Genomic DNA, 24,071 nt, shown 5'->3' with positions numbered 1-24,071 from the left:
TTAATTAAATGTGATTTACATAAAGTCAATAAAAACAATGACAAAAATCAGAAATAAAATCAAAAGTTGCTCCTTAAACCAGAGTTTCATTTCAATCTTTACAGAAGAAACACTTTAATCTAATAAAGGTCCAGACCAGGTCCAGACCAGGACCAGGTCCAGACCAGGTCCAGACCTGGTTCAGGTCCAGACCTGGTCCAGGTCCAGACCAGGTCCAGACCTGGTTCAGACCCAGTCAGGTTTTTTGCAGACCAGGATGAATCGAGGGAGTGTTTGGATGTGACTGAAAACGACTGTGACCCCTGAACGTTCCACTGAGTCACAGCGAGTCCACGAACCTGGACCAGGACCAGGACCCAGGACTAAACCAGGTCTACCTCCTCCAGACGTCCCCTTTAAGACCTCGGCCACAAACAGGTAGAACAACTGGTCTGAGCGTTTTGTCCAGAGCTTCAGCGCCGTCGTCACATCTGCAGCGAAATACAGACCTTCACCAAGAGCCGGCTCTGAAAAGGAGGTCCAGAGTGAGGAGCAGGTGCAAACGAGAGGAGGAGGAGCAGGTGCAAACGAGAGGAGGAGGAGCAGGTGCAAACGAGAGGAGGAGGAGCAGGTGCAAACGAGAGGAGGAGGAGCAGGTGCAAACGAGAGGAGGAGGAGCAGGTGCAAACGAGAGGAGGAGGAGCAGGTGCAAACGAGAGGAGGAGGAGCAGGTGCAAACGAGAGGAGGAGGAGCAGGTGCAAACGAGAGGAGCAGGTGCAAACAGTACCGTCAGGAGGAGCACACTGGGGTCTGAAGCTGATGTCACAGATCATGTGACAGGCGTGTGCAGGGACCAGCTGCAGGAGCAGCTGGGGCGGGCGGGAGGGCATCTGGGCCTTCTGCAGGTCAAAGAGCTTCTGCAGCGCCGCGTTCTCCACTTTCTCCACCTGAAAAGTATCAAAACCAATCAAAGTCTCTCTTTTCGGCCTGTGGGCTTCACAGAACAGCACAGTTCGGGAAAAAGGGACGAGAGAGGGAAGGACATGCAGCAAATGGACAGATCCAGGTGTGTGTTAACCACTCTGCCAGTGTCATGTGAATGTCTGGTTTGTAACACAAGGCAACAGGAGGAGAGACCGGTCACTGCCCTGTCTGACCCCTCAGTCCAGAGGTCACATGACCAGAGATTATATTATATGATATATATATATAATATATATATATATATATCTCTCTCCTCCTGCGGGTGGATGATCCATAAGGGGCCGGTGCAGAGAGATCTGGGCAGGGGCCTCGACGACCAGATCTCCAGACACAGAGACTAACTCTGGGGACATGGAATGTCCCCTCGCTGGGGGGAGGAGCCTGAGCTTGTGCGGGAGGTGGAGCAATATCGACTAGATATAGTCGGCCTCAGCTCCAGCACAGTTTGGGCTCTGGAACCATCTCCTCCAGAGGGGCTGGACCTGTGGGGAGAGGCGGGGCTGGTGTGGGCGGGGCTGGTGTGGGCGGGGCTGGTGTGTCAGCTCAGCCGCCACGTGTTGAGTGTTGACCCGGGTGGACGAGAGGGTCGCGTCCCTTCGCCTTCGGGTGGGGGACATGTCTCTCACTGCAGAGGACCCAGCCTTCTTGGAGTCCTTGGGAGGGGAACTGGACAGTGCACTGACCTGGGACTCTGTTGTTCTACTGGGGGGACTTCAACGCCCACGTGGACAATGACAGTGACTAATGGACAGGGGCGGAGCCCCAATCTGAACCCGAGCGGTCACTTATTGGACTTCTGTGCCACGGATTGTCCAGAACGAACACCATGTTCAAGCACAAGGTCCATCAGGTCACATGACACCAGGACACAGGAGGTCAATGATCCACTTTGTGTCTTGCCAGCTGACCTCTGACCTCCAGCCTGTGTCTTGGACACTTGGGTGAAGAGAGGGGCAGAGCTGTAGAGCACCACCTGGTGGTGAGTTGGATCCTCTGATGGAGAAGGAAGAAGGACAGACTTGGCAGACCCAAGTGCATTGTGGGAGTCTGTTGGGAACGTCTTGTGGAGCCATCTGTCAGTAGGGTATTCAACTCGCACCTCCAGGAGAGCTTCTCCCATGTCCCGGGGAGGTTGGGGACATTGAGTCCGAGTGGACCATGTTCTCCGCCTCCATTGTTGATGCGGCTGCTCAGAGCTGTGGTCACATGGCTCCGGTGCCTGTCGTGGCGGCAACTCCCGAACCCCCGAACCCGGTGGTGGACACCGGAAGTAAAGGATGCTGTCAGACTGAAGAAGGAGGCCTATCAGGTCTCTCTGGCTTGTGGGTCTCCTGAGGTCATCGACAGGTATCGAAAGGCCAAGCGAGCCGCAGCTCGTGCTGTCGCAGAGGCAAAAACCCGGGGCTGGGAGGACTTCGGGGAGGCCATGGAGGAGGAGCCATGGAGGAGGAGCCATGGAGGAGGACTATCGGTCGGCACCAAAGAAATTCTGGCAAACCGTCCGGCGCCTCAGGAGGAGGAAGCAGTGCTTCACTAACACTGTTTACGGTGCGGATGGAGACCTGCTGACCTTGACTGGGGATGTCGGACCTCCTTAATCCCACCGTCACGTCTTCTGAAGAGGAGGCAGAGACCGGGGACTCAGAGGGACTCGTCCATCACCCCGGCTGAAGTCACTGAGGTTGTTGTCAAGCTCCTCCGGGGGTGGATGAGATCCGCCCTGAGGACCTAAAGTCTCTGGATGTTGTAGTCTTGGTTGACACGTCTCTGCAACATCGCATGGTGGTCGGGGACAGTGCCTCTGGACTGGCAGACCGGGGTGTCCATATTGCCGGCAGTAAGTCAGACCTGTTCCCAGTGCATGCTGGACTCCTCAGGGCTGCGCTTTGTCACTGGTTCTGTTCATAGTTTTTATGGACAGAATTTCTAGGCCCAGTCAGGGGTCGGAGGGTGTGGTCAGGGGTCGGAGGGTGTGGTCAGGGGTCAGAGGGTGTCCGGTTTGGGGACCACAGGATCTCATCTCTGCTGTTTGCAGACGATGTTGTCCTGATGTCTCCATCAAACCCGGACCTGCAGCTGCACTGCGACGAGAGGGAAGCGTCTGGGATGAGAATCAGCCGGAAAAAGGTGTCCTGCCCTCTTCAGGTGGGTGAGGGTCCTTGCCCTAAGTGGAGGAGTTCAAGTATCTCAGGGTCTTGATGGAGCGTGAGATCGACAGTTGGATCGGTGCAGCGGCTGCAGTGATGCAGTCGCTGCATCGACTGTTGTGGTGAAGGAGGAGCTGAGTCCAAAGACAAAGCTCTGGATTTACCGGTCGGTCTACGTTCTGACCTCACCTATGGTCATGAGCTCGCGGATACAAGCGGTCGAAATGAGTTTCCTCCGCCGTGTGGCTGGGCGCTCTCTTAGAGATAAGGTGAGGAGCTCAGTCACACGGGGGGAGCTCGGAGTAGAGCCGCTGCTCCTCCACGTCGAGGGGAGCCAGCTGAGGTGGCTCGGGCATCTGTTCCGGATGCCTCCTGGGCGCCTCCCTCGGGAGGTGTTTCAGGCATGTCCCACCGGGAAGAGGCCCCGGGGAAGACCCAGGACACGCTGGAGAGACTATGTCTCTCGGCTGGCCTGGGAACGCCTCGGGATCCCCCCGGAGGAGTTAGAGGAAGTGTCTGGGAGAGGGAAGTCTTGGGGTCCCTGCTCAGACTGCTGCCCCCGCAACCCGGCCCGGGACAAGAGGAAGAAGATGGAAGGTGTCCAAGAATCTCTTTCATCTTTAACTCCTGAAATTTTAGAGAAAAGTTTTTTATAGAAGAAGAATTCAAATGCAGTTTCCAGAGCATTTTCTGAACTATTTCCTGTGAAGTCAGATCTGGCATGATTCACCTTCAGCAATTCATTTTTGTCTTGCAGATCTTTGAGCTTTTTCTCTTTGTTTCTTTCTCTGAGGTCATGTATATAATGTGTCCTCTCAAGACGGCTTTGGAAGCGTCTAAAAGGAGGCGGAGTCTCATGTTCCTCTAGTGAAGTCTCAACGTTTAAGGACATTTTTAACTGTGTTTCCTCCACATCTACACAAATGTAGAGCAGGATGAGGTACACTGGCGCCCCCTAGTGTTCATCTCCTCCACGTGTCACTCAGTCCTATTTTCTTCAGAGACAGAACTTGTTCTTTCTTGTTCCTCCAGAGCCTCTTGAGCTCCACACGTCTGATGTAGCTGAAGGTTCAAATCTCCTCCACAGGTCAGGGTTCCCTCAGAGTGGTTCAGAGTCAGGGTTCCCTCCCAGAGCAGTGGCGTGTTGTGACTGTAATGGTTTGGAGAGAGTGCAGTTTCCTTGGTGACCAGTAGATGGCGCGTGACCTATTGCTGTGAGGTTTGGTGTGATCTTTACCTTGATGAGCTCCAGTCCGTGGCTCCTCAGCTGCTTCACCACATCTTTGACCTCGTGGTCGGAGCTGGACGGTGGACTCCGCTCTCCTCTCACTGGTCTCCGGCTCAGGTTCTTCAGCTCCTCCTTCTCCTCCTCCACAAACTCCCCCTGAACCTCCAGAAGCTTCTGCTCAAACCTCAGAGCTGCGACTGCGATTTCCACCGCATCGTTTCCACTCACGACAACCCCAGAGAGACCCTTCTCCAGAAACTCCTCCACCTGAACGTCCTCCACCTGCAGAGACAGACCGTCAGATGCCCCGCCCTCTGTGCCAGATGCCCCGCCCAGTACCTCCAAGTCGCACAGCTCCTCCAGCTCTTTCTCCCCGAGGTGTTGGATGAAGTTGTCATAGATGCAGACGGCGCTGGAGGAGTTGAAGAGCCGAGACATGAGCCAGGCTTCGGCCTCGCTCAGGTTTTCCTCTGACGAGCTCTGCAGACGAATCAGAGCTTTGTCCTCCAGTTTCCAAGCAGCAGACCCTGAAACAGAGACAGAAGGACGAGTGCCACAGGAGTAAGAGCGAGAACTGTTCATTGTGAGGGATGAAAAGTCCAGTCCAGGTCCAGTCAAGGTCCAGTCCCTGTCCCAGTCCGGCCCAGGTCCCAGTCCCAGTCCCTGTCCCAGTCCGGCCCAGGTCCCAGTCCCAGTCCGGCCCAGGTCCCAGTCCCAGTCCGGCCCAGGTCCCAGTCCCAGTCCCGGTCCAGACCTTGTTCCTGGGATGCGAGCAGAGCAGGTTTGAAGTTCAGACTTTGAGCTCCTTCTGGAACATCTGGAACATCAGAGTCGGACACAAACGGTTGTAAAGACAACATTTCTTTTCATATTTGGTTGAATATAAATAAGTGAATGTTGACACACGGGGATCTTTACTCTGAGGGGGTTCCGTCTGGAAAGCCTTTGGTTGGAATGATTTCAGTTCTTTTTCAAACGCCTGAAATGAAAACAGTATTATCCTTCACATGGTTCTCTCCGAGCGACAAACGTCACTGGTCAGTCCGGATCCGTCTTCAGGACCATACTGACACTGTAGACCGCGTTATACTGGTGTTTGTACCTTAAATCGTTGCTCGTCTTTGGGGAAGATGACAAAGTGCACATCTAAAGGGCAATGACACTTCTGACTGACGTCCAAGGCGGCGTGCAGCATAATGCGGGCCACTTCTTCATCTGAAAAGCCCAGGTTTCCAGTGCCGATGGCGGGGAACGCGATGGAGCTGTAGTTGGAAGCTGCTGCAGTCCACAGACAGTCCTGCACTGACCTGAACAACGCCTGAGAGAGAGAAGACACATGTCCATCATGATCAAACCCTGCGGAGGGCGTGAAGATGACCGCTGTACCTGCTCAGAGCCGCTCGAGTGTTTATTGGTACAGCAGGCGTGGTAGACCTCTTTACAGTCCAAACCAAAGCCGTTTGTAATGATCAAAGACCCACTGAAGGGGGCGCTGTAGATCGCAGATTGCATTTTATCACCAGCTTTCTTCAGGATCATGTTGGAGACTTGGCCTACGCGTAGATTTCTGTCTTGGCCGATGGTGTTCACGATCACGTCCATCTGAAACCGGAGAACATTCAAGCCCTTCACCCTTCTCCGTCTTCCTGTACATTTGACTGTTCAGACCGTCCAAAAGAGTCACGTACCTTCTGCTCCTCCAGCCGGCCCTTCCTCAGCAGCACGCGCACAGGTCCAAACTGTATCTGAGGCGGTCGGGCCCCGGCCCCGGCGCCCCCTCTGGTCTGGGGTCTGGTCCCGCTTGCTGCTGCCTGGCTGTACGACCCGGGGGTCAGGAGCTGCGCACACGCCCGCTCCATCTCCTTCACCGTGGGGTCATCGTTGTTCACCAGGAGAACCTCTTTGGGCTTGAACCTGTGAGACGTGCCGCTGCCGTAAAAGCTCTTTACAGCGCCGACTATTGCGTCTGCACATTCGGCCAGCGGGAAGTTAAAAATCCCGGAGCTTATGGCCGGAATGGCGACTGTTTCAAGTTGTTTTTTCTCAACTATTTCCAGCACGCTCCTGATCACTCTCTGCAGTTGACTTTTAGCCGCTGAAACTTCATGAGCATTAGGGCTGTAGGACAGTCGAGGGCCGACCGCGTGGATAACGGTTTTACATTGAAGCTTCCCCGCTCCTAAAGCTACAGCATCTCCGGTTCTCACATTTCCATTCTTCTGAACATAATAATCGCTCTCTTTTTGAAACCCTGGTCCTCCGGCTGAAGCAAGCGCCGCGGCCAAACCGCCGTAATGCTCGAGTTTGGAGTTTGCCGCGTTGACCACAGCCGCAGCGGAGAAGTTCGCCAGATCCGCCTTCCAAACGCTCACTTTGACTCCCGAGGACAGCACGAACTCTGAGCCTTTCTCTGGGACCATGCGCGCTTTGCCCGAGCCGAGTCCGGGGCCCGAGTCCAGGTCCAGGCCGAGGATCTGGACCTCACATTGGAAGCGGGTCAGGAGCAAGGTCTGGAGGACGGAGGCAGATCGGCGAACGATGTGCACAGATGAACCGAGCAGAGGAATGTCCCGAGTGTCAGAGGACGGGGCAGACGAGGCTGAGGACAGAGGAGCGGGTTAAAGACTCAAGCCTTTGGAACATGTACTTTCTTTGTGCTGGGCTGAAGTTCAGTCCAGAAGGTTTCACAGGAACCAAACACGGGCTCATTTTAGACCTATTATAAGCTGGTGTAGGCAAGACACGTTTATCTGTAGAGCACAATCCGTACACAAGGCAATTCACAGAGCATCAAACAGGAAACATGCATCAAAATCACAAAAGTTTCATTTTTATTCATTCAATTTAACAGTTTCGCTGACATGAATCATACATTTTGTCCGTGCTGATCCGCCAGATGGAAAACCAGATCTGTTGGCCCCTAACTGGACCACACTCCAGACACTCTTTCCCATATGTATGTGACGTTGCCATGGTGACAGGCGTCTCTGTGATGGACACATCTCTTTTAGATTGATTCTTTCCCATGTTTGACCGTCCGTAAACGTCAGCGCGCTATCTGCCTCTGCCACGTCTGTGCTGAGCGTGTGGATCTTTGACCACGACTCTCTGGTCGACGCCTCCACCTTATGAGTGGAGCTTTGTATCTTTGACGAGCACCGACTCCACCTGCAGGGGGAGCACTGACTTCCTGATGGAGTCAGTGTGTGCGGCTGGGGAAGAATGTCTCAGACACTCAGCACTATCAGCACAGGAGCTCCACAGGGCTGTGTACTTTCTCCCCTGCTCTTCTCCCTGTGACAAACTGCTGCACCTCCAGCCACGACGACACCACCCTCATCACCATGACGACACCACCCTCATCGGGCTCATCTGGGACGGGGTTGAGTCTGTCTACAGGAGGTGGAGCGGCAGGTGTCCTGGTGCAGCGGGAACAACCTGATCGTGAACTTCAGGAAAGTCAAATTCCCCAGAGCCCCCACTCACAATCATAGACCCCCCCCCCATATCCACTGTGGACGCCATCACCTCCTCCATCACCTCCTCCATCACCTCCTCCATCACCGTGTGGTACGCTGGAGCCACAGACAGGGACAAACAGAGACTACAGCGCCCTCTGCTGAGGGCTATACAGCATTTGACACAAGGAGATCTTGTGGAATATATAAAATCACAGCCTACAAAATAAACTATAACATATATACATTGCCCCGGTGCTAACAGCTCCGAAGGGCGGGGCCCTTGGGGCCCTTGGATACTTCCACATTGACACAGCTTATGTTACAAACAACTTTAAAAAGACTGAATTGTTGGACTGAGGAGATATTGACGCCCGCCACTTTTGGGGCAAAATTAGACCGAGCATTTCCGAGTACAACCGAACATAACCGAACGAAGCAGCCAATCAGATGCCACTTTCATTGAAATTAGATCACGGACACTGCTCGGCCAATGAGAAGCGAGAAGACTGAAGTGGCGTGTCTGTCAAAACCAACCTTAAGCGATGAAAATGCCCCAAATATGGACAAATTACTAGTTAAATCTTGATTTTTTTCAAGGAATTTCGATACTGGGGCCCCTCCTAAATCAAACCCGGGGCCCGCTGGAGATTTGAGGGACTACGGGCCCCTTTCTATTTCGCGGCCTGCCCTCCCCTCAGGCAGGAGGCCACTCCCCTCAGGCAGGAGGCCACTCCCCTCAGGCAGGAGGCCACTCCCCTCAGGCAGGAGGCCACTCCCCTCAGGCAGGAGACCACTCCCCTCAGGCAAGAGACCACTCCCCTCAGGCAGGAGGCCACTCCCCTCAGACAGGAGGCCACTCCCCTCAGACAGGAGGCCACTCCCCTCAGGCAGGAGACCACTCCCCTCAGACAGGAGGCCACTCCCCTCAGACAGGAGACCACTCCCCTCAGGCAGGAGACCACTCCCCTCAGACAGGAGGCCACTCCCCTCAGACAGGAGGAGGCCGTTGGACTCACTTCTTAAACACTGTCACTTTCTGCACTTCATGGTTAAATCTGTACAACTACATTTGTGAACACATTAAGCCTATTTTAAATTTTTATCCTATAGATTTTTCATCAAGTTTTTCTTTTTGACTTAGGCTGAGCAGAAAAATATGTGTTTGCCGTAACCCAGGGGAGTCTCATAAACTGAAATGTATTTAGTAAAACAAGTGTAATTTCACCAACTCTGACCTTCACTTTATGAGCATCACAACTTCAGAGATGATCTACAGTTCTACAGAGATAAACATGTGACTTTATCACTAAATAAACTTCTCAAGATCTAAAAAAACCTTTTAAAAGTTCTAACATTTACGTCTGTAGTTCTCTGTTCACCTGAACTGACCCCACTAAACTTCTGCTCAGAAGTGCTTCAAGTGCACTTCTCCCTCACAGCAGTGCAGCAGAGCCCTGTGGGGGAGGGGCGGCTCACACAGCAGTGCAGCAGAGCCCTGTGGGGGAGGGGCGGCTCACACAGCAGTGCAGCAGAGCCCTGTGGGGGAGGGGCGGCTCACACAGCAGTGCAGCAGAGCCCTGTGGGGGAGGGGTGGCCACCCGCGGCATTGTGGGACGCGTACTTTTAGCGATAAAAACGGTTACGGATGTAACTTTGGTTCTATGAATCAATTTAAAAATAAATAAATCAATAAAAAAAAAATTCCATCCATCTTCTACTGACTGGAGCCTATCCCAGTGACTTCGGGCCTTAGGCGGGGAACACCCTGGACAGTGGCCAACACAGAGACATAGACATGACAGACAGTCACTAGGACCAATTTAGAGTCACCAATTTTCTATGTGCACGTGTATGTGCGGTGGGAGGAGCCAGAGAATGCAGACTCCACCCAGAGAGATCATGTGATGTTGGTCTGGTCCAGGAATCGAACCCACGATCTCCTTCTTGGGAGGCAAGAGCGCTAACCGCCTTTGCCACCGATTGTTTTAAAAAAGTATATATATATAAATTTGAAATGTTCGGCGGGCCAGAGTTTGACACCTATACCGACTGAAGCCTCTGACCCCTGGACTGTTGAAGCCTCTGACCCCTGGACTGTTGAAGCCTCTGACCCCTGGACTGTTGAAGCCTCTGACCCCTGGACTGTTGAAGCCTCTGACCCCTGGACTGTTGAAGCCTCTGACCCCTGGACTGTTGAAGCCTCTGACCCCTGGACTGTTGAAGCCTCTGACCCCTGGACTGTTGAAGCCTCTGACCCCTGGACTGTTGAAGCCTCTGACCCCTGGACTGTTGAAGCCTCTGACCCCTGGACTGTTGAAGCCTCTGACCCCTGGACTGTTGAAGCCTCTGACCCCTGGACTGTTGAAGCCTCTGACCCCTGGACTGTTGAAGCCTCTGACCCCTGGACTGTTGAAGCCTCTGACCCCTGGACTGTTGAAGCCTCTGACCCCTGGACTGTTGAAGCCTCGGGCCTGGACGCTGACATGAATGCGGGCATGAACGCTGACATGAACGCGGGCCTGAACGCTGACATGAACGCGGGCCTGAACGCTGACATGAACGCTGACATGAACTCGGGCCTGAACGCTGACATGAACGCGGGCCTGAACGCGGGCCTGGACGCGGGCATGAACGCTGACATGAACGCGGGCCTGGACGCGGGCCTGGACGCTGACATGAACGCGGGCATGAACGCGGGCATGAACGCGGGCCTGAACGCGGGCCTGGACGCGGGCCTGGACGCGGGCATGGACGCGGGCCTGAACGCGGGCCTGAACGCGGGCATGAACGCGGGCCTGAACGCGGGCATGAACGCGGGCATGAACGCGGGCATGAACGCGGGCCTGAACGCGGGCATGAACGCGGGCATGAACGCGGGCCTGGACGCTGACATGAACGCGGGCCTGAACGCGGGCATGGACGCGGGCATGGACGCGGGCATGGACGCGGGCATGAACGCGGGCATGAACGCGGGCCTGAACGCGGGCCTGAACGCGGGCATGAACGCGGGCCTGAACGCGGGCATGAACGCGGGCATGAACGCGGGCCTGAACGCGGGCATGAACGCGGGCATGAACGCGGGCCTGGACGCTGACATGAACGCGGGCCTGAACGCGGGCATGGACGCGGGCATGGACGCGGGCATGGACGCGGGCATGAACGCGGGCATGAACGCGGGCCTGAACGCGGGCATGAACGCGGGCATGGACGCGGGCCTGGACGCGGGCCTGGACGCGGGCATGGACGCGGGCCTGAACGCGGGCCTGAACGCGGGCATGAACGCGGGCCTGAACGCGGGCCTGAACGCGGGCATGAACGCGGGCATGAACGCGGGCATGAACGCGGGCATGAACGCGGGCATGAACGCGGGCATGAACGCGGGCATGAACGCGGGCCTGAACGCGGGCATGAACGCGGGCATGAACGCTGACATGAATGCGGGCATGAACGCGGGCATGAACGCGGGGCTGAACGCGGGCCTGAACGCTGACATGAACGCGGGCCTGAACGCTGACATGAACGCGGGCCTGAACGCTGACATGAACGCTGACATGAACTCGGGCCTGAACGCTGACATGAACGCGGGCCTGAACGCTGACATGAACGCTGACATGAACGCGGGCCTGAACGCGGGCCTGGACGCGGGCATGAACGCTGACATGAACGCGGGCCTGAACGCGGGCCTGGACGCGGGCATGAACGCTGACATGAACGCGGGCCTGGACGCGGGCCTGGACGCTGACATGAACGCGGGCATGAACGCGGGCCTGAACGCTGACATGAACGCGGGCCTGAACGCGGGCATGGACGCGGGCCTGAACGCGGGCATGGACGCGGGCATGGACGCGGGCCTGAACGCGGGCCTGGACGCGGGCATGGACGCGGGCCTGAACGCGGGCCTGAACGCGGGCATGGACGCGGGCATGGACGCGGGCATGGACGCGGGCATGAACGCGGGCATGAACGCGGGCATGAACGCGGGCCTGGACGCGGGCCTGAACGCGGGCCTGAACGCGGGCCTGAACGCGGGCCTGAACGCGGGCATGAACGCGGGCATGAACGCGGGCCTGAACGCGGGCATGAACGCGGGCATGAACGCGGGCCTGAACGCGGGCATGAACGCGGGCATGAACGCGGGCCTGGACGCGGGCCTGGACGCGGGCCTGGACGCTGACATGAACGCGGGCCTGAACGCGGGCATGGACGCGGGCATGGACGCGGGCATGGACGCGGGCATGAACGCGGGCATGGACGCGGGCATGGACGCGGGCCTGAACGCGGGCCTGAACGCGGGCCTGAACGCGGGCATGAACGCGGGCCTGAACGCGGGCATGAACGCGGGCCTGAACGCGGGCCTGAACGCGGGCCTGAACGCGGGCATGGACGCGGGCATGGACGCGGGCATGAACGCGGGCATGAACGCGGGCATGAACGCGGGCATGAACGCGGGCATGAACGCGGGCATGAACGCGGGCCTGAACGCGGGCATGAACGCGGGCCTGAACGCGGGCATGAACGCGGGCATGAACACATGAGTAGAACTTATCATACACAGTAGATCCATGATGGCGGCTCCTGGAATAAGGTGAATACAGGCCCCGCCCACCACACGTCTCTGTCACCTTCACCTGAACACACCCTCTGAGGCGGAGCTGATCACCTGAGACCGAGCCCCCATCCTGAGTCTCTGACCAGCCAACGTCATCTTAATCATCTCATGATTATAATCAAACTTTTTTACAGCGCAGCGTAAAACACAGACTTTGAAGACGACAACGCGACTTTATTGTCAAAGTTACTACGTAAATGTATTTTCTACATTTTCTATCCTTTTAAAGTGGAAATAAAATACTAAAATACTTTCCCCCAAAGACAAAGACAAATGTGACGGGTTGAGCTTTAATCAAACTCAAACAACATCTCACTTACTTTTTAAATAAACACAAACATATCATTTTGAACAGAAAAACAACAGAACCAATTATCAGTAAATGAACATTGAGTTATTTTTATATAAGTTTCATATCAAACCAAAATCTCCAACCATCAATTTTGGATAAATGTGCAATTTTAACACAAAAACTACTAAATAAATTATCTTTAAGAATCACAAACGCTAATATAATATGATTTAGAACAAACTAACTTTAAAACATGTTTTTTTGTTTATAGGAAGATCTTCTACTGAGAGTGTTTTTATAACTTCCTATAAATGATCTTTTCCTCTGGATCTTCTGCTTTGCAACAATGACATTTCCCCATGTGGGACCATCAAGCCCCCGGAAGCCAAGATGGCCGCCATTGAAGCCTATGGAGCTGCTCATTGGCGCATGGTTCCAAAAAAGTGTTTTAGTTCCGCATTACTTCCTGTATACTGGTATATCTCCTCCCACTTTTGTGACGTCATCGCCGTGAGGCTTTGGCGTCGGGAGCGCGCACGTCACAGCAGCGTGAAAGACTGAGAAGAGTCAACACAGACTTTTGGAATAATTCGGCTTGAAATAGTCTGTTTACGTAACGTATAATGATGGATTGTTATATCCATCTATAAATATACATGTATCATGTTGTAAAGCTCTGATATTTAAGAGAATTATAAAGAAGTGTTAGATAAAAAGTCTGGTTTAATGACAATGAATTACATTTAGAGGTTTAATAACGTCCTCATCATTTTCTGTAGTTTTTGGTTTGGGTATTTATTTTGTTATTAACTTTTCAGTTATTTATTTACATAATATAATTTGGCCAATATGTATTTTTTTTAATCAGATGAGAAGAAATATAAAATATAATCATCGATTCTGTTACATAATTGAGTTAAGAAGTATTTAATTATATTCAGTTTCCTTTTGTGTCGTTTTTTTTATCATGTCAATCTTTAATAAATACAAAACACATTTGTTTATTAATGTATTTAATAAGAATAATGAACATGAATGAACTTGTTCAATAAATGCAAATCTGATTATAACTACAAATGATAAATTGATTTTAGCCAGTTTTAGTTGAGTTTTAAAGCTACAATGAGTTTTAAAGCTACAATGTGGGAGTCCCTTATTAAGGAGTTTTGGAGTCTGTGCACTGTTCATTATTATTATTATTATTATTAATAGAATCAGAAAAGGTTTATTGCCATTGTCAAAGAACAGAATTCACAAACAGTGGAACTTGCTTTGGTGATTCAGTGCAACATAAAAATATTAACAATGATAAAACAACCTGTATAAGTCAAATAGAACAAACTGAATAAGATAAGATAATAGTAGAAAAAGCTTCAGTTGTTTCATCTGGACTCAGTTTGAAAAAATAGACGTTTCGACTCTCATCCAAGAGTCATTGTCAATAACAGAATTTAGGTCGAGAACTCCGATATTAATACTGTTCTGTGGTAAGACCCGCCCATTGGGAGGAGCCTTCCTGAAGTAGAAAGAGTTGTTTGTTTCAACAGAAACTCCCCCTTGTATCTACCGAGCCTATTCAGAATCTTAATGAGCTATTAGAATCCTCTTTGTCTTTGTGAGACCCTGGCTCAACCACCCTGAGTACCTGATTAGCATCTGAATGTCCTTTACCTTTCCAGGGGTTCAGTATCCCATTATAAATAACAGGAAGATTAAACCTTAGCCCTCCATTTCTGTTTAAAGAAGGTCTTTCTTTTTTAACAAAAATAGCTTCCTTGACTCCTCTTTCAAACCATCTTTTCTCCTGCTTAAAACCTTCACCTCACCGTCTTCAAACGAGTGATTAGAGGCTTCAAGATGGAGATGCACGGCACTCTGAGGTCCTGAGCTTCTGTGTTTCGTCTCACCTATGTACCGTTCTTTACAGCTTTCTTCACTGCATTGGACCGAATAAACTACATTGCTCTGTTTTTGAACAGAGCAATGTAGTTTATTCGATCCAATGACGGTGAGGTGAAGGTTTTAAGCAGGAGAAAAGATGGTTTGAAAGAGGAGTTAAGGAAGCTATTTTTGTTAAAAAAGAAAGACCTTCTTTAAACAGAAATGGAGGGCTAAGGTTTAATCTTCCTGTTATTTATAATGGGTTACTGAACCCCTGGAAAGGTAGAGGACATTCAGATGCTAATCAGGTCCTCAGGGTGGTTGAGCCAGGGTCTCACAAAGACAAAGAGGATTCTAATAGCCCATTAAGATTCTGAATAGGCTCGGTAGATACAAGGGGGAGTTTCTGTTGAAACAAACAACTCTTTCTACTTCAGGAAGGCTCCTCCCAATGGGCGGGTCTTACCACAGAACAGTATTAATATCGGAGTTCTCGATCTAAATTCTGTTATTGACAATGACTCTTGGATGAGAGTCGAAACGTCTATTTCTTCAAACTGAGTCCAGATGACTACAACTGAAGCTTTTTCTACTATGGAACACGCCTGGACGAATGAGGGATTACACCGACAAGATAAGATAATCCTTTATTGTCCACACATGGGGAAATTTCGTTGTTGCAAAGCAGTAGATACAGAGGAAAAGGACAGAAAACTTATAGGAAGTTTAAAAAACACTCTTAATAGAAGAACTCTTATAAACAAAAACTCCTCTAGACAGAACCTCTCATACCTTAATAAGGAATGGAGGGAAAATAAAGATAAAGATAAAATAAAAACAGCGTAAGACAAAATAATACTAAAAATAATGGTAAAAAAAACCACTCTTTTTACATCAGTTATATGCACATGAATGTGACACTATTGTGTTAAATACTGAATATCTCAGTATTTAACAAGACTTTGTTTCCATGGCTACACAGTCTTCTGTACTTCAGTAACTGAACCGTTCAGCTCCATCGTATGACAGAGACAAACAGAACATGTCACAGCTTTAGATTATACAAGTCATATAACATACACTTCACATGTTTAGATGATACATGTCACATAACATACACTTCACATGTTTAGATTATACAAGTCACATAACATACACTTCACATGTATTAGATTATACAAGTCATATAACATACACTTCACATGTTTTAGATTATACAAGTCATATAACATACACTTCACATGTTTAGATTATACAAGTCATATAACATACACTTCACATGTTTAGATTATACAAGTCGTATAACATACACTTCACATGTTTAGATTATACAAGTCACATAACATACACTTCACATGTGACTCATCAGTTTCTCTTTTGAAGAACAATTATCATTTAGTTTTTTTGGTCATAACAAAACAGACATTTTATAAATTCAAAATACTGATTCTACACAGTTTACTTTTAGTCGAGTCAAGTTATTATTAAAATACCTTTTGCTTTGGAGTCGTCAGGAGTTTACTTGAGATGACTCTGTGTCTGCAGTGACCTGTAGTGACCTGTAGTGACCTGCAGTGACCTGCAGTGACCTGTAGTGACCTGTAGTGACCTGTAGTGACCTGTAGTGACCTGCAGTGACCTGTAGTGACCTGCAGTGACCTGTAGTGACCTGTAGTGACCTGTAGTGACCTGTAGTGACCTGCAGTGACCTGTAGTGACCTGTAGTGACCTGCAGTGACCTGTAGTGACCTGTAGTGACCTGCAGTGACCTGTAGTGACCTGCAGTGACCTGTAGTGACCTGCAGTGACCTGCAGTGACCTGTAGTGACCTGTAGTGACCTGCAGTGACCTGTAGTGACCTGCAGTGACCTGCAGTGACCTGTAGTGACCTGCAGTGACCTGTAGTGACCTGCAGTGACCTGTAGTGACCTGCAGTGACCTGTAGTGACCTGTAGTGACCTGCAGTGACCTGTAGTGACCTGTAGTGACCTTCACTGACCTGCAGTGACCTGCAGTGACCTGCAGTGACCTGTAGTGACCTGTAGTGACCTGCAGTGACCTTCACTGACCTGTAGTGACCTGCAGTGACCTGTAGTGAGCTTCAATGACCTGCAGTGACCTGTAGTGACCTGCAGTGACCTGCAGTGACCTGTAGTGACCTTCACTGACCTGCAGTGACCTGCAGTGACCTGCAGTGACCTGCAGAGCTCTGGTCAGCTCTGAAGATGAGAACGATGCTCATTAGAACATTGATATATTCTGCATATTTAACAGAGTTAAATGGAATATGTTATTGACACATTTACATTTCGCTGTGACACAAAAGTTCCTCTTTTCACATTCATTTAAAGCTAGAACCAAAAGTCATTACTTTTGCATCAGTTTAAACATTAGAAGTTAGAACATAACTGACATGTTTCTAAATCTCTACATATTCCATGGAGGTAAATCCATGACATTCCTATAGAAAACAAGCCTGTGCTTTGTTTAAACACGTCATTATGAAATATGTAATAAAACCTTAAATGTGGTCTCAGCCCCTGTAAGTACAGCACTGTCACTTTTACATACGTTTACATTTATATGTGTAAGATATGACCCATTTCAGCAGGTTATATTTGAATTATTAATAATAATAATAATAACTTTTATTTATATAGCGCTTTTCAGTGACCCAAAGACGCTGAACATAATAAAAAAGGGGGGGGGTATTTTATTGGTAGTTTTTAATAGCACATAATACAAACATCACTTTATTTCCTTCTTTCTCTAGTTTTCCTTGATCTGTGTTTAACCTCTTGTCTCTTACAACATTTAGTAAGAGAAATAATTAGTTATTTATTTGCAGAAGCACGAGCCATCACGACGTGTTGTTGCATCTTTGTGTAGCTAAACTTTAGCTTACGTTAGCTCGTGTTAGCTCGTGTTAGCTCGTGTTAGCTTGTGTTAGCTCGTGTTAGCTCGTGTTAACTCGTGTTAGCTCGTGTTAGCTTGTGTTGGCTTGTGTTAGCTTGTGTTAGCTCGTGTTAGCTCGTGTTAGCTCGTGTTAGCTTGTGTTGGCTTGTGTTAGCTCGTGTTAACTTGTGTAATCGTTGATTTACACTTCATATGGATCGATGTGTGAAACGTGAGGAATGACAAACAAACACAACTTACGTGTATCGTGCTCTCGTCTCGTCACATGTTCTTCTGCTTGTGTTTAGTTTCCGTCACATGTTCTTCTGCTTGTGTTTAGTTTCCGTCACATGTTCTTCTGCTTGTGTTTAGTTTCCGTCACATGTTCTTCTGCTTGTGTTTAGTTTCCGTCACATGTTCTTCTGCTTGTGTTTAGTTTCCGTCACATGTTCTTCTGCTTGTGTTTAGTTTCCGTCACATGTTCTTCTGCTTGTGTTTAGTTTCCGTCACATGTTCTTCTGCTTGTGTTTAGTTTCCGTCACATGTTCTTCTGCTTGTGTTTAGTTTCCGTCACATGTTCTTCTGCTTGTGTTTAGTTTCCGTCACATGTTCTTCTGCTTGTGTTTAGTTTCCGTACACCGTTCTCCGTGAGGTTAAAAATGTATTTTTTAAGTATTTTAGAAACAGTCAAAGAGTGAAATTCCTTCTATTTTATTTTTAGACTAAAAACAATTTAGCATGTTTGGTAATTTTAGAGGCCGAACTCCTGAAATGGTCAAACCAAAAGGCTGCATTCTGCAAAGTGACCACTACTCACTGTGGAGCCAGAGGCAGAGGGGGCGTGGCCTATCCAGATCATATAATACATCCATGGGGACAATAAAGGAATATCTTATCTTATGTTGACAAACTCTTATTGTTTCTGCCTCATCAAAGGCCGGAGGCGCCCTCTGCCGGCCGGAGGCGCCCTCTGCCGGCCGGAGGCGCCCTCTGCCGGCCGGAGGCGCCCTCTGCCGGCCGGAGGCGCCCTCTGCCGGCGGCCTGGCGGTACTGCAGGTCCTCAGACACAGCTAATGCTAATGCTAATAACTCTAAACAGAAACTCTAATAATCTGTGACGAGGCCATTTTGAGCGACACGTGACGACACTTTGGACAAGTTTAAGACGCGTAAAAGAGTCAAACGTGAGCGAAACATGACGAGTCCAGGTCCAAAGTCTGCGGAGTCACGGTAAAAGCGGCTCCTGCGTCAGACGCGCCCGCGGAGTCCAAAGTGTCCGAAGTGTGAAGACGTTTGGACAAAGCTCACAAACACGACACGAGACACGACATGAGCGCGTTTAACCGGGACATGAGCGCGTTTAACCGGGACATGAGCGCGTTTAACCGGGACATGAGCGCGTTTAACCGGGACATGAGCGCGTTTAACCGGGACATGAGCGCGTTTAACCGGGACATGAGCGCGTTTAACCGGGACATGAGCGCGTTTAACCGGGACATGAGCGCGTTTAACCGGGACATGAGCGCGTTTATGGAGCGATAAATGCGCCATAATGAGGCTAGCGGCGCCAAAACTCACAACTCACCCATGTTAGCGCTGGAAAGTCCCGAGGGAAGACGCAAGAGCCGCGTCCCGGGACAGTGCGGGACAGCCTGGGACAGCCTGGGACAGCCTGGGTGCGGGTGTCGGAGGCGTCCCGGTGCCCCCTCCCCCGGTCCCCGCCTCCCTCGTCCCCCCGGAGCCTGTGTCGTTTGCGCGGATTCAAAAGCGAAAGTGCGGCGGACACGGTGGACACGGTGGACATGGCGGACGCGTCTTACCCGCACGCGCTGCTCGTGGACATCGAGCCGAACCAAGTCCCGAGACTCAAGAACAAACTCATCAAGTATTTCCAGAGTAAGAGGCTCGCGCGCGGCGGAGACTGCGCCGTGGAGCACGAGGCGGGCGCCCGCACCGCCGTGCTGCGCTTCCGCGCGCAACAAGGTAAAAGCGGCATGTCATAGGTCATAGGTCATAGGTCATGTCATAGGTCATAGGTCATAGGTCATGTCTTAGGTCTTAGGTCATGTCATAGGTCTTAGGTCATGTCATAGGTCATAGGTCATGTCATAGATCTATGGGTCAAACAAAGTGACCGGGGGAAACGTGATTCTGTGTCAAAGTGACACGTGTTTCACTTAAACAAAGAGAAAAGAGTCATATTTAAGTTATTTCAATGTTTTATTCGTTACAGATGAAATTGTTCTTCAAATGAACGTGACTTTAAGTCTCTTCCTCATCAGCTGACTGAGGCGCCCCCTGAAGGACAGAGCGTGTAACTGCAAGAACAGATTCATATTCACTGAAGTCACGTGTCACTGTAGCGCGTGATACTAGTGTGTTGTTGTTGTTGTTGTTGCTGTTGCTGTTGTTGTTGTTGTTGTTTTATGGCGGTTAGCGATACGAGTGTGTGACACTTTGATGTTTTATGGCGATTGTATCTTAAGTGTTACATCACCACCAGACTTTATTCTTTAGACTTTATTCTTTAGACTTTAGACTTTATTCTTTATTCTTTAGACTTTGTTCTTTAGACTTTAGACTTTATTCTTTTTAGACTTTATTCTTTAGACTTTATTCTTTAGACTTTATTCTTTAGACTTTATTCTTTATTCTTTAGACTTGTTGCACAGACATTATAGACATTATCTTTGACTGTGACTCGTGAGTCTGAATGTGACGTAATGAAGTCACAGAATATAAAGGGGTCAAAGGTCAAACATACAATAAAGGAACATAAAGTGACGGGGGCGGAGCTCTGATGTAACGAGATGATTTATATCAAACGTATTTACGCTTCGTTTATTCAATTTAACACATTTTTGTGTCACAAAAGCTGCATCACATTTGAGAGAAATTATGTCTGAAGCACGAGGCCTCCTCTCTCCCTCCTCTGTGCCTCCTCTGTGCCTCCTCTGTGCCTTCTCTCTCCCTCCTCTGTGTCTCCTCTGTGTCTCCTCTGTGCCTCCTCTGTGTCTCCTCTGTGCCTCCTCTCTACTTCATGTGTGCCTCCTTTGTCCCTCCTCTCTCCCTCCTCTGTGCCTCCTCTCTCCCTCCTCTCTCCCTCCTGTGCCTCCTCTCTCCCTCCTGTGCCTCCTCTCTCCCTCCTCTCTCCCTCCTTTGTCTCTCCTCTCTCTCCTCTGTCCCTCCTCTGTGCCTCCTCTCTCCCTCCACTGTGCCTCCTCTGTGTCTCCTCTGTGCCTCCTCTGTGTCTCCTCTGTGTCTCCTCTGTGCCTCCTCTGTGCTTCCTCTCTCCCTCCTCTGTGCCTCCTCTCTCTCTCCTGTGCCTCCTCTCTCCCTCCTGTGCCTCCTCTCTCCCTCATCTGTGCCTCCTCTCTCCCTCCTCTGTGTCTCCTCTGTGTCTCCTCTGTGCCTCCTCTGTGCCTCCTCTCTCCCTCCTCTGTGCCTCCTCTGTGTCTCCTCTGTGCCTCCTCTGTGTCTCCTCTCTGCCTCCTCTGTGTCTCCTCTCTCCCTCCTCTCTCCCTCCTCTGTGTCTCCTCTCTGCCTCCTCTGTGTCTCCTCTCTGCCTCCTCTGTGTCTCCTCTCTCCCTCCTCTCTCCCTCCTCTCTGCCTCCTCTGTGTCTCCTCTGTGCCTCCTCTGTGTCTCCTCTGTGTCTCCTCTCTCCCTCCTCTCTCCCTCCTCTCTCCCTCCTCTCTGCCTCCTCTGTGTCTCCTCTCTCCCTCCTCTCTCCCTCCTCTCTGCCTCCTCTGTGTCTCCTCTGTGCCTCCTCTGTGTCTCCTCTCTCCCTCCTTTCTCCCTCCTCTGTGTCTCCTCTCTTCCTCCTCTCTCCCTTCTCTCTCCCTCCTCTGTGCCTCCTCTCTGTCTCCTCTCTCCCTCCTCTCTCCCTCCTCTCTGCCTCCTCTGTGTCTCCTCTGTGCCTCCTCTCTCCCTCCTCTCTCCCTCCTCTGTGGCTCCTCTCTCCCTCCTCTGTGCCTCCTCTGTGTCTCCTCTGTGCCTCCTCTCTCCCTCCTCTGTGCCTCCTCTGTGTCTCCTCTCTCCCTCCTCTCTCCCTCCTCTGTGCCTCCTCTCTCCCTCCTCTGTGCCTCCTCTGTGTCTCCTCTGTGCCTCCTCTGTGTCTCCTCTGTGTCTCCTCTGTGCCTCCTCTGTGTCTCCTCTGTGTCTCCTCTGTGCCTCCTCTGTGCTTCCTCTCTCCCTCCTCTGTGCCTCCTCTCTCTCTCCTGTGCCTCCTCTCTCCCTCCTGTGCCTCCTCTCTCCCTCATCTGTGCCTCCTCTCTCCCTCCTCTGTGCCTCCTCTGTGTCTCCTCTGTGTCTCCTCTGTGCCTCCTCTGTGCCTCCTCTCTCCCTCCTCTGTGCCTCCTCTGTGTCTCCTCTGTGCCTCCTCTCTTTCTCCTCTGTGCCTCCTCTGTGCTTCCTCTCTCCCTCCTCTGTGTCTCCTCTGTCCCTCCTCTCTACTTCCTCTGTCTCTCCTCTCTCCCTCCTCTGTCCCTCCGCTCTCTCCTCTGTCCCTCCACTGTGCCTCCTCTGTGTCTCCTCTCTGCCTCCTCTGTGCCTCATCTCTCCCCCCTCTGTGCTTCCTCTCTCCCTCCTGTGCCTCCTCTCTCCCTCCTGTACCTCCTCTCTCCTTCTTCTCTCCCTCCTGTGCCTCCTCTCTCCCTCCTGTGCCTCCTCTCTACTTCATGTGTGCCTCCTTTGTCCCTCCTCTCTCCCTCCTCTGTGCCTCCTCTCTCCCTCCTCTCTCCCTCCTGTGCCTCCTCTCTCCCTCCTGTGCCTCCTCTCTACCTCCTCTCTCCCTCCTCTGTGCCTCCTCTCTCCCTCTTCTCTCCCTCCTTTGTCTCTCCTCTCTCCCTCCTCTGTGCCTCCTCTGTGCCTCCTCTCTCCCTCCACTGTGCCTCCTCTGTGCCTCCTCTCTCCCTCCTCTCTGCCTCCTCTGTGCCTCCTCTCTCCCTCCTCTGTGCCTCCTCTCTCCCTCCTGTGCCTCCTCTCTCCCTCCTCTCTCCCTCCTCTGTGCCTCCTCTCTCCCTCCACTCTCCCTCCTTTGTCTCTCCTCTCTCCCTCCTCTGTGCCTCCTCTGTCCCTCCTCTCTCCTCTGTCCCTCCTCTGTGCCTCCTCTCTCCCTCCACTGTGCCTCCTCTGTGCCTCCTCTCTCCCTCCTCTGTTCCTCCTCTCTCCCTCTTCTGTGCCTCCTCTCTGCCTCCTCTCCCTCCTCTGTGCTTCCTGTGCCTCCTCTCTCCCTCCTGTACCTCCTCTCTCCCTCCTGTGCCTCCTCTCTACTTCATCTGTGCCTCCTCTGTGCCTCCTCTCTCCCTCCTCTCTCACTCCTGTGCCTCCTCTCTTCCTCCTGTGCCTCCTCTCTCCCTCCTGTACCTCCTCTCTCCCTCCTGTGCCTCCTCTCTACTTCATCTCTGCCTCCTCTGTGCCTCCTCTCTCCCTCCTCTCTCACTCCTGTGCCTCCTCTCTCACTCCTGTGCCTCCTCTCTCCCTCCTGTGCCTCCTCTCTACCTCCTCTGTGCCTCCTCTCTCCCTCCTCTGTGTGCCTCCTCTCTCCCTCATCTGTGCCTCCTCTGTCCCTCCTCTGTGCCTCCTCTCTCCCTCCTCTGTGCCTCCTCTCTCCCTCCTCTCTCCCTCCTGTGCCTCCTCTCTCCCTCCTGTGCCTCCTCTCTACCTCCTCTCTCCCTCCTCTGTGCCTCCTCTCTCCCTCCTCTGTGTGCCTCCTCTCTCCCTCCTCTGTGCCTCCTCTCTCCCTCCTCTGTGCCTCCTCTGTGTCTCCTCTCTCCCTCCTCTGTGCCTCCTCTGTCCCTCCTCTCTCTCCTCTGTCCCTCCTCTGCCTCCTCTCTCCCTCCTCTGTGCCTCCTCTGTCCCTCCTCTCTCTCCTCTGTCCCTCCTCTGTGCCTCCTCTCTCCCTCCACTGTGCCTCCTCTGTGCCTCCTCTCTCCCTCCTCTGTTCCTCCTCTCTCCCTCCTCTGTGCCTCCTCTCTGCCTCCTCTCTCCCTCCTCTGTGCTTCCTCTCTCCCTCCTGTGCCTCCTCTCTCCCTCCTGTACCTCCTCTCTCCCTCCTGTGCCTCCTCTCTACTTCATCTGTGCCTCCTCTGTTCCTCCTCTCTCCCTCCTCTGTACCTCCTCTGTCCCTCCTCTGTGCCTCCTCTCTCCCTCCTCTCTCACTCCTGTGCCTCCTCTCTCCCTCCTGTGCCTCCTCTCTACCTCCTCTCTCCCTCCTCTGTGCCTCATCTCTCCCTCCTCTGCCTCCTCTCTCCCTCCTCTGTGGGCCTCCTCTCTCCCTCCTCTGTGCCTCCTCTCTCCCTCCTCTGTGTCTCCTCTCTCCCTCCTCTGTGCCTCCTTTCTCCCTCCTGTGCCTCCTCTCTACCTCCTCTCTCCCTCCTCTCTCTCCTCTGTCCCTCCTCTGTGCCTCCTCTCTCCCTCCACTGTGCCTCCTCTGTGCCTCCTCTGTCCCTCCTCTGTGCCTCCTCTGTCCCTCCTCTGTGCCTCCTCTCTCCCTCCTCTGTGCCTCCTCTCTCCCTCCTCCATGTCTCCTCTCTCCCTCCTCTCTCCCTACTCTCTCCCTCCTCTCTCCCTCCTCTGTGCCTCCTCTGTGTCTC

The 24,071-nt window shown here is 51.8% G+C and overlaps 2 protein-coding genes across 4 annotated transcripts in view; one reads left to right on the top strand and one right to left on the bottom strand.

The window, feature by feature from the left end:
• Window positions 1-19,231, bottom strand: parp9 (poly(ADP-ribose) polymerase family member 9). Of its 3 annotated transcripts, none has more exons than XM_072445366.1 (10): window positions 19,063-19,231; window positions 6,028-6,938; window positions 5,726-5,941; window positions 5,442-5,657; window positions 5,246-5,318; window positions 5,094-5,156; window positions 4,679-4,866; window positions 4,349-4,621; window positions 768-927; window positions 1-506 (listed from the first exon to the last, which is right to left on the bottom strand). In XM_072445366.1, exons 1-10 carry the CDS (start codon window positions 19,064-19,066, stop codon window positions 226-228), a joined length of 2,385 nt encoding a protein of 794 aa, XP_072301467.1. In that variant the 5' UTR covers window positions 19,067-19,231; the 3' UTR covers window positions 1-225. The 3 variants fall into 3 exon arrangements, with proteins under 3 accessions (XP_072301467.1, XP_072301468.1, XP_072301469.1); XM_072445367.1 differs by having other exon boundaries at window positions 2-506; window positions 5,258-5,318; XM_072445368.1 differs by lacking the exon at window positions 19,063-19,231 and adding an exon at window positions 17,739-17,834 and having other exon boundaries at window positions 8-506.
• A 48-nt stretch (window positions 19,232-19,279) lies between these two features.
• The window catches only part of LOC140360050 (protein mono-ADP-ribosyltransferase PARP14-like), a 47,756-nt gene continuing 42,964 nt past the window's right edge, over window positions 19,280-24,071 (top strand). Inside the window, exon 1 of the mRNA XM_072445364.1 lies at window positions 19,280-19,460. Coding sequence (XP_072301465.1) covers window positions 19,280-19,460 — 181 coding nt within the window. The remainder of the gene's footprint in view (window positions 19,461-24,071) is intronic.

This window comes from Eucyclogobius newberryi, unplaced genomic scaffold (assembly GCF_026437365.1).
Source record: "Eucyclogobius newberryi isolate DKJ021-1_F unplaced genomic scaffold, fEucNew1.0.hap1 SCAF_14, whole genome shotgun sequence".
NCBI classification, from domain to species: Eukaryota; Metazoa; Chordata; class Actinopteri; order Gobiiformes; family Gobiidae; genus Eucyclogobius; species Eucyclogobius newberryi.
Note: the sequence above shows the minus strand (reverse complement) of the source record. Positions and strands in the feature narration are given on the sequence as shown.

Bases quoted from the DNA above. Each gene is read 5' to 3' on its own strand.
- parp9 (XM_072445366.1), bottom strand. The intron at 5,319-5,441 runs GTACAAACACCA...TTTTCATTTCAG, and splicing joins AAGACGAGCAACGATTTAAG to GCGTTTGAAAAAGAACTGAA. The intron at 507-767 runs GTACTGTTTGCA...CCTCCTTTTCAG, and splicing joins CCAGTGTGCTCCTCCTGACG to AGCCGGCTCTTGGTGAAGGT.